At 32.6% G+C, this 17,402-nt stretch overlaps 1 protein-coding gene across 1 annotated transcript; it reads right to left on the bottom strand.

The window, feature by feature from the left end:
* Positions 1-522: 522 nt before the first annotated feature.
* LOC129233628 (uncharacterized) lies at positions 523-15,085 on the bottom strand. Its single transcript, XM_054867603.1, has 6 exons — positions 15,076-15,085; positions 14,821-14,981; positions 12,134-12,313; positions 3,495-3,617; positions 1,507-1,572; positions 523-570 (listed from the first exon to the last, which is right to left on the bottom strand). The coding sequence occupies exons 1-6, from the start codon at positions 15,083-15,085 to the stop codon at positions 523-525; spliced, it is 588 nt and encodes a 195-aa protein (XP_054723578.1).
* Positions 15,086-17,402: the final 2,317 nt, after the last annotated feature.

The raw sequence follows: 17,402 nt of genomic DNA on the forward strand, positions 1-17,402 counted from the left end.
TGTACAATTTTGAAGGCCTGTTGCAATGCATCATTGAGGGGGCCTCCCTGTCTATCACTGAACTACATAAAATATTTATCAAAAGCATTTTTGAATCCCTTTTGAAGCCCTTATGGTCATGAGGCCTCACCCAAATGCGACATTTGCAACATGGTAAATAAACTACCTACAGCCTAGCAGGCCAATTGCTCTTGTTAGCTATTAACATGCTGAACTATTAAACGGACAATCAGATTTGCACAATTTTTTGAAATTACGTCTATTTATCTCAAGTAACTATAAAAATATGATAAAATTTAAAGGAAAAAAAATACTGTGTTTTTTAGTGTATTCTATTGTTGGAATAGTGGTGCTTTGGGTGAAGCTTTAATCCTAGAACTTGGAAAAGTGACGCTTTGGGTTAAGCTTTCCTAGAACTTGAACATTGGTTATAGAAAGGTTAAGAAGAAATCATTTTAGATGGATGAATATTCTCCTGGACAAGACTAGGACGTTCCCAGCAAAAATTGTCTGGATGTTAGTCTAACACTGAGACACATTTTCAAGTGCCCAGCACTCGCACTGCATGTTCTAAAATTAGAAATGGTGCCACTTGAAGACAATCTAAGAGTTGCTTTCTACATTCAAGAAGCTGGCAACAGCACACTTTTAGATTTTTGACATGATCTAAAACTCCATGGTCATGAAAACAACAACAATTGTATTATAAAACCAGTAACACAGTCGAGGCAATAGCATCCTTTCATCTTATTGTATTTAAAGAATTCCCTGACTTTTAATTTAAAATTTGGCATCAAATGGGTTCAGAAGCACGTTTTGTTTGATGCAACTAAGTGCAAAAGATAAGCCCAAATTTTCCACAGGAGCTTGAGCCTTCAGTAGAACGAATGAATAACGCTAGTCTCAATCTTTTCTTCCTGTTTTTTTTTTCCGGCTAAATTATTAGATTATTCATTTTATTGATAATAATGAAAAATAAGATGGGACGTCAAAATTATCAACAGCCATTTCATTTATAGAGGCTATCTTCTTAGAGAAAATTTGAATGATTGAACTGAAGATGAAAAATTTCGTGATACTTTTAGCATACATCCCAGAATGGTGCACAGCAGGAACACCACACAAAAAGATTTTTATTGAGTGAGATTTCACAGAAAAAAAGTTACAAAAACATAAACTCTGCCTCCAAGTTTCTTCCAGGTCTACACCACTGATTTAAGCACTAACAGTGCTAGTGCAACAGTAAAAATTCCCCAAACACATTTTTTTTTTAAATTTTTCTCCAAATTTAGGATTTAATACTTGAAATTTTCTTAATTAAATTCATAGGGATGACAATACCACCACAAAAAGTGAATAAGAAATCAAGAAACATTCCAACTTACAGTATTTCAACACAATACAAAGAAAAATAATAAGGATTAGAAAGCAGAAAAAATACTTTATTTTCAATTAGGCAAAAGAATTAGGTTATTGAAAACTCAGATTTAAAAATAATGTACACACCTGCTCAAGCTGCCTTGTTACATGAACTAATGAAAGCTGGTGATTTTCGGTCATGTTTCTTAAAGCCTAAAATATTCAAACTATTCAATATACTATTTGATGCAGAAAATGATAAAGCTGACAAATTTTTCCTTAAAAATAAATAGAAACACTTTGTGTCATTAAAAAAATATATTACTGATTCAAGGCAACAGACAACACTCAGCTAGTTATATTGGTTATCATAGAGTAATATCATCTAATAAGGGATGGTACAAGACTAAGGTGTAACTGAGAGCAACAGGATGATTGATTGATTTTTAATAAAAAAGAACTGATGAAAATTTTGGTTTCACTAGTGCTATCTAAACTGTAGTTATCTGTACAAATCTGCATGGATTTTCTGATTGCAGTGCAAAGATCAAAAAACATTTCAATTTGTTTACAAAGAAGCGAGGTAAGGTTGTTTATTAAAATCTAAACAAAAGATAAATTCCTATCATAAAAAGATTTTATTAAAAAAAAAAATAAATAATACGAGGGCCATCGGGAAAGTAGTATACGTTTGTGAAATAAAGACACAGAAGTAAATATTAACAAATTTAAACATTTTTATTGAAAAGAGCATACCTTAAACTACTTCTCCACATATTCTCCAAGCAAATTTAAGCATTTGTCATAACATGTGACAAGTTTTGTATTCCAGCGTCATATTCCTCCGCCGCCAGCTGATTGAAATACATAGTCACATCTTCTTTAAGTTCTTCATCGCTGTCAAATCTTTTTCCCGCCAAAAACTCTAAGTCTTATAAAGAGATGAAAATCTGAAGGGTCCAAGTTTGGGCTATACGGTGGATGGTCGAATATTTCCCAATTGAATTGCTGCAGAAGTTGTTGTGTTATCCCCGCTGCATGAGGCATGGCATTGTCATGGAGGAGAATGACGCCATCAGACAATAGACAAGGTGAACGTTTCTTGCGTTGAGAAATTTTATCACAGCCCTCACTTCACAACTGGCGGCATTCTCATTATTTTTAAACATTATGAACGGCTACAGAAACAAAACAGGCAATGCTAGAGTCATGGAATTTGCAACAGAGAAGGCAGACAAGCCACTGAAGCGGCCTGACCTTGACCGGCTGCTACTCACGTCGTCAGCGCCTCATGCGGCGGAAACGGGTACTACTTTCCGGATGGCCCTCGTAATAATAATAATAATGCAAATGCACTGCAGGGACTGGTTAATAAAACCTTTTCGAGGATAAAGATGTGAGATTCAATTGCCTCAATCATGTATGATTTCATTAAGTTTTCAAAATAGAAAAAATGTTCAAAATTTTCCTTCTTTTTTTCCTCAATTTTTGTTATAGTAAAAAATATCCGATTTCCAACCTTTATTTTCATCATATTGACAATAATTAAGCTATACAAGTTTTCTTAGATTTTTTTTTTCTAGTAAGCAATGGTTCACTTTTATGCCAAAATTAGAAATAATTTTACAAAAGCTTTTTTACTTTAAGAAAAAGAAAAGTTCTAAGAATTAATAATACTAAGTGTATGCATTACTGAATAAGTTTTTAATAAACAAAACAAAAGATCTCTGACAAACTTGTAATTTTCTCTCTATGCAATTGTTCTGATTAGTTAAGAAAATATATAAATAAAAGGAATGAAATCTGAAAAAATATACAAAAATCCTGTTTGACAAAACTACACAGAAATCAGCTGCATTTTTTCTTTTTCATATTGAACTACACTGCAAATTAAACGAAAATAATTCGAAAGCAGCATTGGTATCAAATTCCTTGATTCATGAACCGTTTCTACATTTAAAACAGAAAAAAAAATAACAATAAAATACTCACATAAATTCGATAATTTAAATACATACGGCAAACAGAAAATTCAAAAGTGTTTAAAATTTAGGAAATACAACAGCTCTATTAATGACGTAAGGAATTTTATATAACAAGCATGCAAAACAAATTGTAATCAAATAGTAACTTACACGCAGTTCATCAGCTTTTTTAGTGAAACTATGATCTTTAAAAGAAATTTTCTCAGAAACATCTTGTAGACATTGATCTAAACCATCAATTTTCTTCCTAACAGTAATAAGTTCACTTTCCATCTGTAATATCAATTTATTGATTTTTTTATTGATTGATCAATTTGATGATTTACTGCATACTACTAATAAATCGGAAAACAAAAAAGTACTGGTAGCTTACAGCTAACAAAGTAGCCTAATCTGCAGAGGACTGAATTTTCAATAACCTGCTATAACAAATGAATTTGAAACCAAAAAAATCACTATTTACAGAAATGCCACAGAAGAAATGGACCCAAAACAGTTTTTTTTTTTTAGTAGCTTGAATGCATAAAAATAGTAGACTAAATGGTAGCCATCAACAAACAACATACAGTTCCTTGAAAAACAAAGTGTCAGCTTTTAGTTTGAAATGTAAATGAAAATTCTAGAGAAAACAACATGCATATTTTCATGCTAATCAATTTAAGTGCACCACAAATATTAATTTGCAAATAAACAAGCTGATGTATGCATCGCATGACTTCCTTTTACTCCAGTTTAATGATAAAAGTGCCTCGGAGTCTGCAAAGAAACACTTTAAATATCCCCCCCCCCCCCCCCCCCAAGTTTGTTACAAACCGAAGTAAAGAAAACATTTTATACAGATAAATTATCCCAATATTGGCAGTTTTATTGTGATTCAATGGTTAACCCTCTAAATATGGGCAAATTAAAACCAGATTTTTAAAAAAAAATCGCCGAATTTGTCGCCAAGTTGGCGAAAAAACTTGGGAAACAAAAGCGTAGCGATATAATGCCAAGTGTTTGCCAAATTATAACACTACTTGAGTTTGCATTGAAATTAACAATGATTTTACCCCCAAAAAGGTATAACTGCCCCCCCTGTGGAACATCCGAATGCAAAACTAAAAGGGATGGTGCACAACTAGACCCCACTAGGAGTCTACGTACTAAATTTCAACATTCTACGACATACGGTTTTTTGATTATGCCAGATACCTAAGCACATACAAACGGACGTCACGAGAAGACTTATTGTAATTTACTCGGGGATAGTCAAAATGGATACTTCGGGTGTCTGTACGTTCTCAGGCATATATCCATGTGTAGTCGGGTTGAAAAAAAATTCAGTATTAATTCGGGCAAATAGGAAATTAAGGCCGATTTTTGAGTGAAATTTTTTTGCAAATACAATACCTCCTTTTTTGTAAAAGGAAGTAAAAAGGTGTCATATTAATTGTAACCTTAATCCCCATAGATATTAGTATTTAGTTTGTGGCAACACTGCCTTCATTATTATATAAGAATTGCTATGCATATGGCTTACCGCTTGCACTTAATAAACCATTTGTTCTTTGAGTTGCTACTTAGTAAACATTTGATGCATAAATGTTACATGGTGCCGAAACTCTTGAACTGTAATTTTATGCGTTCCGCAAAAGCATAAATAATGACAATTCAAAGTGAGAATCTGGAAAGTAATGCAGCAAACAGCATAAGTGCTCGTCCACCCACGCCATTGATCTTGTCTTCAAGCGATGTTTCGAGGTCATGGAAGCTTTGGCGTCAGCAATTTGAATGGTATTCAATCATCGTCGGGTTGGAAAAGAAGCCGAAAAATGTGCAGATTGCGTTATTTATGTCTGCTATTGGACCAGAAGCAGTAAGTGTCTATAATTCATTTTCGGATGAAACTAAACAAAAGCTAGAAGCAATTGTAAAGGCATTCCAAAATTATTTCTTGCCTAAAACGAACATCACTTACGAGCGATTCATTTTTAACAAAGTACTACAGGATCCAAACGAGAAGTTTGATGACTTTCTCAATGGCTTAATGAGAAAAAGTAAATCTTGCAATTTTGGTGAATTGCACGATAGTCTGGTGATGGATCGCATTGTTGTTGGAGTTCATCGAGACGCAGATAGAGAAAAACTCTTGTCGGAGGACACTCTAACTTTAGAAAAAGCTATAAAGATTTGTAAAGCTACGGAACAAGCCCGGAATAAAATTAATTCCATGAAAAATGAGCCACTGAAAATTGAAGCCATAAAAACAAGAAATAAATCTCATTCTGCTGGAACTAAACCCCAAATAAAAGATGCTAAAAAGAGTACAACTAAATCTCTGTGTACAAGATGTGGTAAAATACACAAGAAAAGAGAGGGCATACAAGAAGATTTGTTTTGCTTGCAAAAAGGAAGGGCATTTTTCTCAAGTTTGCCGCACTAAAAATGTTGTTCCATCGGTAAGCGATGTGAAAAAAGATGTAGCAGATGAATGTTTCGTTGTAAATACTGTTTCGGGAAAACAAAGCATTTCAGATTGGTATGAAACTTTAGAATTTGATAACGGGACAAAGATTAAATTTAAATTCGATACAGGTGCACAGTGCAATGTTCTGTCTCGAGATTTAGCCATGAAAGCTAATTTAGAATTTTATAATACAAATGTTCGATCATTAATTTCATTTTCCAATCATAAAATGCGCGTAACTAATGAAAGTATTTCGTAGGAAATAACTTCACGATGCGATTTATGATAGTGGAAGAAATGGTGCAACCTATATTAGGGAAAGATTCATGTGTTGAGTTAGGCTTAGTTAAAAGAATGAATACTATAGGACTAACCCCTGAAATCTTACAGACCAGCTCTGCTGAAGATGAAATTGGTTGTTTGAAGAATATTAAGTATGATATAGACCTAATTGATGATCCCAAATTGGAAATATTTCCAGCTAGGCGTGTGCCTCATGCAATAAGAGAAAGAGTTAAAGAAGAACTTGATCGCATGCAGTGCATGAAAATAATAAAGCCAGTAAGTGAACCCACGCCAGCAGTTTCACCCATGGTAGTAGTCCAGAGAAAGGGAAAAATTAGAGTTTGCATGGATCCATCAAGTCTGAATAAAAATCTCAAGAGACGGCACTATCCCTTGAACACCCTAGAAGAAATAGCAACTGGAATCGATGGCTCAAAATGGTTTATGCTGCTAGATTGTCGGAAAGGTTTCTGGCAAGTTCCTGTTACGGATCGCACTAGCAAGTACCTTACCATGTCAACACCCTGTGGACGATGCTCCTACCTGAGGATGCCTATGGGTTTGTCATCAGCCCCTGAAGTATTTCAGCAAATCATGGAACATTTGATTGGAAATATCAAAGGTGTTGAATGTGCTATCGACGATGTTTTCATACATGCACATTCCAAACCGGAGTTAGAAGAACTGACTTCCAAAGTTGTTAAAATTTTGACAAATGCAGGACTAACCTTGAATATGGAAAAATGCTTATTTTTTCAAAAAGAAATCAAGTTTCTGGGTCATATAATCACTGAAAATGGTTTGAAAGCTGATCCTGAAAAAATTGAAGCAATTCGAAATCCGAGAGTCCCTGAAGATACAAAAAGTCTACAACGTTTCCTGGGAATGATCACGTACCTGGCCAAATTTGTTCCTAATTTATCAGAAGTTACTCAACCATTAAGAGAACTTTGCAAAAAGGATATTGAATGGATATGGGAGGAAGAACAGCAAGTCTCATTTGAAAGGCTGAAGAAAATCTTGCAAGATTTACCCGTATTAAAGTATTACGATGTGAATGCTCCAGTGGTATTATCAGTTGATGCTAGTCAACACTCTGTAGGTGCTGTCCTAATGCAAGAAGGTCGTCCAGTGGCATTTGCAGCTAAAGCTTTAGACCAAACCCAGCAGAACTATTCCCAAATTCAGAAAGAAGCATTCGCCATAAAATTTGGATGTATGAGATTTCATCAATACGTATGGGGTAGTAAACACCTGACTGTTGAAACTGATCACAAACCACTCGTTTCTATCTCAAAGAAACCCTTGCATTGTGCTCCGCTATGCCTCAAAAGAATCATGTTAGACATTATGCCATATAGACTGTAAGTAATATAAAAGAAGGGCACTGAAATGTTTATAGCTGACACATTAAGCCGAGATACCAGATGTAAAAACAACTCGGATGCGTCTGAACTGCAAATGGAAGTTTATATCATAGTCCCGATGACTAACGCCCGAACTAAAGAGCTAAAACAAGCAATAAAAACTGATGAAGAATTATCGCAGCTATCGGAAGTATGGAAGGCTGGCCCGATGACATTAACAACGTTCCGCAGTGTCTCAAGAAGTACTGGACTTTTAAAGACGAATTCTCTTATTACGAAGGAATTATATTCAAAGGGGATCGTGTAGTTATACCCAGTAAGCTTAAAGCTACAACACTGAAAACAATCCATCTGGGACATTTGGGAATCGAACGCTCTCTGAATAGAGCAAGGGAAAATGTCTATTGGTTTAACATGAACCAAGATGTAAATGAATATGTCAGGCAATGTGAAGTGTGCCAACGACGCCAAAGAAATAATACGGAAGAACCAATTCTTTTAAACAAAATACCCAAGAGACCATGGCAAATTGTAGCTACTGATTTATTTCACCTAAACAAGAAAAATTATCTTATAATAGCAGATAGCTATTCTGGCTATTTTGATTTCTGTATTCTGGGTAACATATCATCATCTACAGTAGTTAAGGCCATGAAGCATTGGTTTTCCACTCATGGTGTTCCAGAAATTTTGTGCTCAGATTCCGGCACTCAATTAATATCAGAAGAATTTTATAAATTTGCTGAAGATTGAAATTTTCAAATACAGGTATCTAGTCCAGAACACAAGAGATCCAATGGTCTGGAGGAGAGATATGTTCAAGAAGCCAAGAACCTTATTTCAAAGTGTTCTGCAGATGGCACCCTGCCGATCAGCAGAAACCTCTTGATGCCTAGAATAATCGAAAATGTTCCAGAAAACCTAAGAGCGCACAATGGAGTATTTGACTGAAAATCCTGGCCAAAACTAGTTGGAAATTTTCACTCATCTGAAGGCAACTCCCTTCTGTGTGTTTGTGCGCTGTACGGCGATGCTATTCCACTTAAAGACACGAAACTTTGTATACAAGTTGTCTGAAAGCCTGATGTTACAGTTTGAAGCTTGATTTTTTAAAATTTGAATTAGAAAATGAAATATTTAATGTTTTATCCACGGCCTAGACTTCTGCATGTTTACAACCGTAAAAACGATCCTAGTGAACGTAGAAAAAAAAACAATGTATCACAAGATAGGAAAAATAATTTTCTTCGAAAATATGATTTGTTTGAAGTTCTAACGTAATTAACCGAATTTCTAGGAATTTACAAAGAGAGGTCGCTTTTTCGATTTTTTTCAATTATTCAATCAATGTGAACTAAAATTCCTGCATCCGGTATTCTAATAATGGTATGGCTCTGAAACTTTTTAAGGAAATAATATAAACACCTGATCTTTATTTAAAGCAAAAACGGTGAAGTTATGTTGTTTCACTGATTTATAATGAATTTTTTTTCAATGAGTTGAAATAAAAATTTTCAATAATTTTCACTCGATCCGAAATGGTTGCAGCACTTGGCTGCTTGCCAAAAACGCTTTAACAAGTGATAAGTAAGCATGTTTAATGCGAAGATATGGCTACTTTTCCCCATCATTTTCGTCGAAGATGTGTAATTAAGAAGAAAAAAAATAAATAAAAATAAAAACAGTTAAAAAATCCTAGTGTTCTTTACAAAACACTAATTTGAAACAAAAAAAAATCAATGTTATTCTTTTCGTTCAGTTTCAATCATTAAAACCCTGAGTTAATCATGCACAAAAGAAATTGAAGACAAGGGTTTCGGGGTTACAAAGAACCTTTTTTCTATTGTAAAAGAAAAAAAAAAGAAAAATGAACTCGGAAGTTAAAACTGTAAAAACACTCGAAAATAGATATTCAAAAGCTCTTTGTTTTTGAATTTTATATGTTGTACATATAGCCGTACCTTGGGTCGATCCTTAGTTTTACATAGCGTGATGTGTCCCGCTAAAAATTGTGTGAACAAAAACTTGGAACTAAAATTTAATACAACTGCAATTTCACAATGAGTTGGTAAGACATCTTAAATGTGGATAGTTCGCTAGCGTTAGGAGAAAATTACAAATATACTACGTATAAGGGGGGAAAGACCCCCCTCCCCCGGCACATTATTTGCAACGATAATCTGAAAATATATAAATATTTATTTATTTTATTTAAAATCTTTCTCAATTTTAAGGAAGAGAAAATTTTCTTAGCGAGATCACAAAATTATTTAATTTATTGCCTCATTAACGTACATGAGAAAATTAACATAATTAAACGCAAACACATGTTTTAGGGGTGCAATGAATTCCTTTAACGAAGCATAAAGCTAAGCATTTTCGAAATTAATTCAATGATTCTCATTCCATAGCTTAAACTTTTATACATTCATGAAGCGGTTTCTCGTAACCCTGAAACTCGTGTCTGAAATTTTATTGATGTTTGTGCGCTTAAATATGTTGCTTTTTTCATTCAGTAGTACTTTTGATAACTTTTTACAAATTTATTAAATCTTTGTTGGTAATTTCAGTTTAAAATCATGACTTGTCACAAAACGATTGGATTATGCACTTTTTTTAAAAAAAATCATTAAAAAAAAAAGGGCAGTTGTAGGCGGAAGATTTTTTTGCAGAAATTAGCACTAGAGACTTTGCCAAATACGATGTAACTTTCAAAACAGCCCGACCGAGCCCGACACCCATTTAAAAAGCTTTCTCTAGTTATAAATTAAGGCGAAAAGCCTTTAAAAATATTCCGTACCAAGTTTTCTTTATTTTTTTTTACAAAAAGAAAATAAAAATATTTACTTTAATTTATAATTAGTACAAAGCCCTGACATTTCTTTATCCCGTAAAATTGATTTGGGTCACTTCCATTCATTTATAAAGCCACAAAAAAATCTACATTGAAACGTAATAATTAAGCTGAAACGTGACAAAAAAGCGAAAATTCTTATAGAAATCTCATCTTTTACCGAGGCTATGAGCAATTGTACGTGACTCAGGTTTCCAAAACAGGTGCCGATCGATGCACCAGTTAGTCAACTATCATAGAATAAATTTTTATAAAAATTGGGTAAATTTTTAATTTTGGACTTTTGGCCAGGATTTTCAGTCAAATACTCCACTGTGGAGCGTTAAGAATGGGCTACAAGATATATAGGAATCGAGGATCCAAGCCTAAGAAGCCTATTAGCATTGGAGAAAAAGTGTGGTTTCGCAAAGGACACAGAGATTGGAGACCAGCTGAAGTGATTGCCCCAGCTTCGGGACCAAGATCTTTCATCATAAGAACTCCCGAGGGTGCAACATATAGACGAAATACGTGGTTTCTTCGATACAACACTGTCAAAGATAAGAATCCATCTACGACCGATTCTCCGGAGCAAACTCCTAGAAGTAGTGATGATCAGAATGAAGAAGTAATTCTTCAGATGCCTCACAGTGAAATGGATAAGTCAGATGCTGTACAGGATGAGTGTCAAACACCGGTTAAATCATCAGACTCTCCTTTGACTTCTCCTGTTACCCGTAGCATTACTAGCCCTAAGGACATGCCTAGTACACACAAATCAGCTCCTATCACTCGCTCCGGAAGACTGATTAAAAAACCTATTAAACTTGACTTGTAAATACAGAATATTCTTCTAAACATAAACATTTTCGACATTAAGTTTTGTGCTACTTAAAAGTAAACATAATTTCAGGAAACCATATATATGTTATCAGAAAAAGTAAGTTTTTTCTTATTTTTAAAAAAAAGGACGGATGTCATATTAACTGTAACCTTAATCCCCATAGATATTAGTATTTAGTTTGTGGCAACACTGCCTTCATTATTATATAAGAATTGCTATGCATATGGCTTACTGCTTGCACTTAATAAACCGTTTGTTCTTTGAGTTGCTACTTAGTAAGCATTTGATGCATAAATGTTACAAAAGGGTTTAAATAAAGAAGAAAAACTGCTGCAGATTTGTTTTGAAGCAGGAAATTCTGTATTTTGCAGCATGAAATTTTCCCTTTTGGAGAAGAAATTCATGATTTTTGAATGGTTAATTCATGTTCAGGAGCAGCAATAAATTATTTATAGCAGAAAAAGTCATTGATCAGCAAAAGTTATTGGTTTTTAAGTTTGCATTTTATTTATTTAAAAAAACGTTCCATTATTAATTAAAGAACTTAAATGCTTTGTACCTTAAATATGTTTTAATATCACTGTAGAAACATTTTTGGAAACTTTGTGTTGCATTTAAGTTTATTCCTTAATTCTGAATCTCATTTTTTGAACTAAATCCTTCAAATTACATAAGAGTACGCAGAATGCATTTTTCACATTTCAAACAGTAAAAATAGTACTTTATCTTAAAGGAAAAAAAAACATTTTCTTCTTGTTTGTTTTTGTTTCAGCAATAAAAAAGGCTTAAATTTAAATATATTTTTCAGGAAAAATAACAGAAATGTGAAAACTACTAGCGTCAAATAACACTATAAATAAAACCAAAAAAATGGGGGGGGGACATTTTGCAACAAATGACTACACCATTTTTAAAGAAAAGACATAAAGCATCTTATTTTTTCATCTCTCCACAAAGACATTCTTACATTTAGAAAATTCAGAATTTTTTACTCTAAATAAGTTAAAGTACCTGCTTCATATCATCTAAAATGCTCTGAATCTGCTTTTTTACATAGACAATAACTTGACCTTTTAACTGACGAGAATGCTCTTCTAGCATTTCAGAAGAGATGATAGCTCTATCTCGAGGGACACGTTCAATTTCATCGGGTAACTCACCAATATATTCCTCTTTGAAATCCTCATCATCCTGAAATAAGTACCAAAATAAATAAAACTGCAGTTTGATTTTTAATACCTGACTACTGAGATACAAAAATTTATTACACTATTCTTAATGAAAGTTGACTTGTTTCTTAAGAAATAATCGGAAAATTGATCAAATAAATCCAACAAGGACGTAAGTAAAATTAGCCAAGACAATGCAAAGACATATACAACAAACAGTAATGCAGTGCACCTTCTCACCTCCACTTGAGCATATTTTTTTCTCACTTTGTACTGTAGAAGATGATGTAAGTATAACTTCAAAATAAAACATTAAACCAAAAATTTAAAAAGAGCTCAGTTTAGTTAAATGAGTCCAACTCTTATTCTTCACATGAAATTTTTGACTAGGTCATAAATATTGTGACACTTTTTTCAGTAGCTAGGTGTTTAGGAACGATTGTGTCAGGCCTGAGAAGGTGATAATGTTGATGAGGAAGTACTCTGACACCCTTGCTGTTTGAAACGATGCATTTCCCTATTAAAAAATGACTCTTGGGAGCCCCTCTACAAGTGTCATTACATGTGACTGAAGCATGGCCAAAAAACATGGCATTTACCTGTCATTGTGTAGTGGACATAGGCGGATTTAGGCTGTGAATTCTGGAGGTGCAACAATATCGGGTGGGAGGGGGGGGGGGCTGTTATAATGCACTTTTGACTGAAATAAAGTGCAAGGACTTCGTTGTACCTTGTATCGTTGTTGAGAAAGGATATTATAATTCTCATGTTTTTAACCACAGTTGTTTGAGAGAGAAAAAAACGTAATGATATACCAATAAATACCCGATTGCAGAGTACACAATTATTCTATAATACAGCACTGAATAATAAATAATTTAAGAATTATGTTTATTTGATACATATAATTGCTTATTATCTTTCTTTTCTAAATGGATAAAAATACTTGTTCTTAAAGCGTAGCACAATTGCACTCTCACTGGCAATGTGTGGGGAGGTGACACGCGCGAGTCACGTAATAAACTGCATGTAGTTTTATATTTTGGATTGCTTTCAAGTAAATTAACTTGCATTGTGGCTATAGAAAAACATAAGTTGATTAACAAACTTCCTGATGAAATAAATAAATAAATTTTTATATATATATATATATATATATATATATATATATATATATATATATATATATATATATATATATATATATATATATATATATATATTCCTGATGAAATATATTTCATTAAAAAAAAAATTTGAAAATTCTGCCAAAAATGTTGGGGGTGCGGCGCACTTCCTGGCACCCCTGTAAATCCGCCTATGGCAGTGGATCAATATTAGAGGTGATCATAAAATTGTATAGGGGGAGCAAGGCCTTGCTCCAGGCAGCAACCTCATGGGGGGGGGGAATTCCCCCAATTTGTGTTTATCTCGTCGGAACTTGTTATAAAATCTTGAAGGAAGATAGGTAAGGTTGGTAATTCACCGTTTTTGCCCCGGCTTGAAAAAAAGATCTGGCACTGCCATGCAAATGATGTTGATGAACTATCGATACTTGTCTAGGACTGTAGATAAAGGAACTTGCAGGGTAAAAGAAAAGAAACTAGGTTGGATTCTCCATTAGAAACAATGGCTGAGCCTGGATTATCTCCCACACCTCCAGGGAATAAACATTTCAAATTCCTTTAAGTGCATTGAAAAGTAGGTATTTTTGCACCTTGCTTCCAAGAGATGGTGCCAGTTGTGAACATTAAATGTTTTGGCTTGCATTCTTGGCACCGAGTTAACTCTCCCTCTGACCATGAACAATGTAGCATGTAAACTTTGTGAAAGTCACTACTTGAACACTCTGAGTGTATGTCCCTGCTCTTTACAAATAACACCTGTAACAAAATTATAATTTGTAATTCGACATGAACAAAAAAATTAGCTTTAATTTGATATATAAATGATGACTATAATTTCTGAGTGCATAAATGTGCACCAATAGTACCCGTTTACATGTGGCTGCAAATAGGTAGCGGCCAGTTGCGCAATGGCAACTATAACTTTTCAAGTTCTTCAGGTATATTTCTTTGAAGTAGAGTATAGTTTATGTCAATAACAAATGTGTCATTTTTACCCCAAAATGTAAAACAATATTAATTTGATAAAAAATACTTGCAGGCACTTCTTGCTAGGCAAACTAGCCAAAACACATTACCCCTTTCATAATGTAATATAAAAATTTGATTTTGATTTTATACTCGATGAGTGCAGAATTCTGCAGCCGGATCTCGTACTATAATGTACTTACATGTAAATAAGCATGGATTTTTCACTATAATTTAACATTGAGACCCTTTTCTCCCTCACACGGAAAACTTTGAACAAAACAACAAGAGACAATTCAAACAATTACCAAATCATTGACGAAGAAAAGCAAAAGGTATTTTTAGCAATAAAATACAGCAAAGATCAAACAATCTAAAAATCATTTACAACATATAAAATATTAAAGTAAGTCTTGCACACTCCTTTTAAATTTACCTTTGGTTTTTCAATTTCTTCTTCATATAACTCCTCATCAGAGAATTCTTCGTCCGACTCCTCTCTTTGCTTGAGTTTTTCAAATACTGCAACAGCTGCGTCTGACGTACGAAATTTTTTCCTTTGTACTAGAGGATGAAATTCCTCTTTGCTTTCTTCAACTTAAAATAATAAACAAATTATTAACAAATGTTTAATTTTTATTTCGGATATGCAGCTACATGTAGCAAAAAAAGGGGGAGGGGCATTGACCACTTTTGATCATTTGTAAGCTGCTATCTGGTTTCAAATTAATTTAGACTTTTTTTTTTGTTTTAGCAATGTTTCTCGTTGCATTTTGCTTTTGTTCATATATTGTTCTTTTTAAAAACGGTCACAAAACTGTTTATTATTTTTACGGACAATATTTCACTAATTTTAAAATTAGTGATTCAGCATTTGAATATACTTCACTCTTTCTTGCAATATTTATTAATTGGGTAATACTTTTGAGAAGCAATAACAATGAGAATCAAACAAATTTTTTAGTCTTGATTTTTGTTAGTATTGTATTGTTACTTACAAACTTTTATTTATATGTAACAAATATGCTTTTACAAGTTTTTTTTTTTTTTTTTTTGTAGAAGAAGTTAATTAAAAGCCTAATAAATTATATTCATTATAATTACACTGTTAAATACATGGCAATCAATAGGGGGGATCTTGGGACAATAAAAAGTTTTAAGAACCTATTAATAGCAGCGATATTTTATGCGTGTGTGTGTTTAACTCTCTAAGCGTGTGCTAATGCTACCATTTTTATAACTGTACCAAATTGAATAAAAAATTTCTCAAATAAAAAAAATGAAATATCTGAATGAGGTTTCTAACTAAAATTTTAGAAAAAGGTTGTTCAAATCGGATAATCCCTTTTCTGAAGATAGTGAAAAAAAAATTCAAGATTTTTAAGCTATTAAAAATAATACATACCTTCATCATTGTCCCTAACAAAAGCTTTACCTATAGCTATTATTGGAATGCCAACAGGTTTAGCCTTTTTAACAGAATCATCAATGTGTATATCTATTTCCACAGCATGACGAAACAATGGCGTTAATTCTTCAGAATCTGCATCAACTAGAATATATAATTTAAAAAAAAACATGTCAGAAATTTATGATTTTAGACTCAAGAATAAAATATCAAAATATTTTCAAATTATGTGCATTAAGAAGTTTACTATCAATATCCACTTCAATTTCATAAACAATGACCTGAAAAGTAAAGGAAACTAAAATTGAATTGAGCAGTCATATTTTATGCTTTTAGACAAATTTTGTGATAAAACAAAGTTTGATCAATCATCAGCATCAAAAACAGCTTTTACTTCAGAAAACTTATAATAATTTTTATGAGCAATATATCATTAATTTTGAAATTGGTAATTCTGCTTTTGAATATTTTACTCTTCCTCTTAAAATTTAACAGTTCAGGAACATTTGTGGTGAACAGAAATGACAATTAAGAGTCAAATAAAACTTGTTAACTTTGTTGTTAGTATTGTATTGTTACTTAAAGACTTCTACTTATATGTTACAAATAGACCTTTAAGAATTTTTTTAATTTTTCTTCTTTTTTGTTATAAGAAGTTAAAAATTAAAAAGCCTAACATTTCAAAATTAATAAATTATACTCATTATAATTAAACAGGCATACATGGCAAATTAATAGCGGGTATCTTGAGACATAACAAGTTCTAAGAACCTAATAATAGCATTGACATTTTTTTAATTACAATTTTAATCAATAGATAGCAACAGAATAATTAAATTAGTGAGTGGGCAAAAAAGAAAGATAGTTTCATTCCTCAAAAGTAAATATTTTCTCATTCCATTTTTATTTTCTTAATATCAATTTATAAAGCTACTCAATTGAAAATTATTTGGTTACTGAATAGTAGATTTTAAAATGGCTGAGTTAGGAGAAAATAATGACTGCATCTAGATTTTCAACCAATTTTTTTTTTTTTTTTTTTTTTCTATTTCTAAACAAGATAGTTAATTGCCCTGACATAAAACCAAACATAGTTTAAAAACAATTCGGGATTTTTTTTTAATTTTTTTTTTTGATACAAGAGAATACATTCTAATTTGTTGAATTTACATTCTGCAATGCTAAATTACAGGAATATTTTCCTACATTAACTGCATTTACAAATCAGATGTCAACTGAACTTCTGTTCATTGTGTATAGATGTATTTTTCTAATTTAGTATCTAAAAAAATATATATAAATGTTTTTTGGGATTAAATCAGTTCAAGTATTAAGACTTATCTGAAGCATGAAATATGCCCCTTGGCACAATGAGCCTGTTTGCTGGCACAGTTCACAATTTCTATCATTTCAATGCTTCAGAAATTTTTAGGTTTAAATTGTATTCTTTTGATTGTAAATCAGACTTTCAACGCAGAAGTTGAAAATTAAGACATGAAAAGTGTCCCAAATAATAATACTCTAGCAAAATTTATTTTATTGCAGTAAACTTGAATTCTGAAACACATTGGCATACAGATCAAGTTTTCATCTGGAAAGTACTCCAATAA

Source organism: Uloborus diversus, unplaced genomic scaffold (genome assembly GCF_026930045.1).
Source record: "Uloborus diversus isolate 005 unplaced genomic scaffold, Udiv.v.3.1 scaffold_562, whole genome shotgun sequence".
NCBI lineage: Eukaryota > Metazoa > Arthropoda > Arachnida > Araneae > Uloboridae > Uloborus > Uloborus diversus.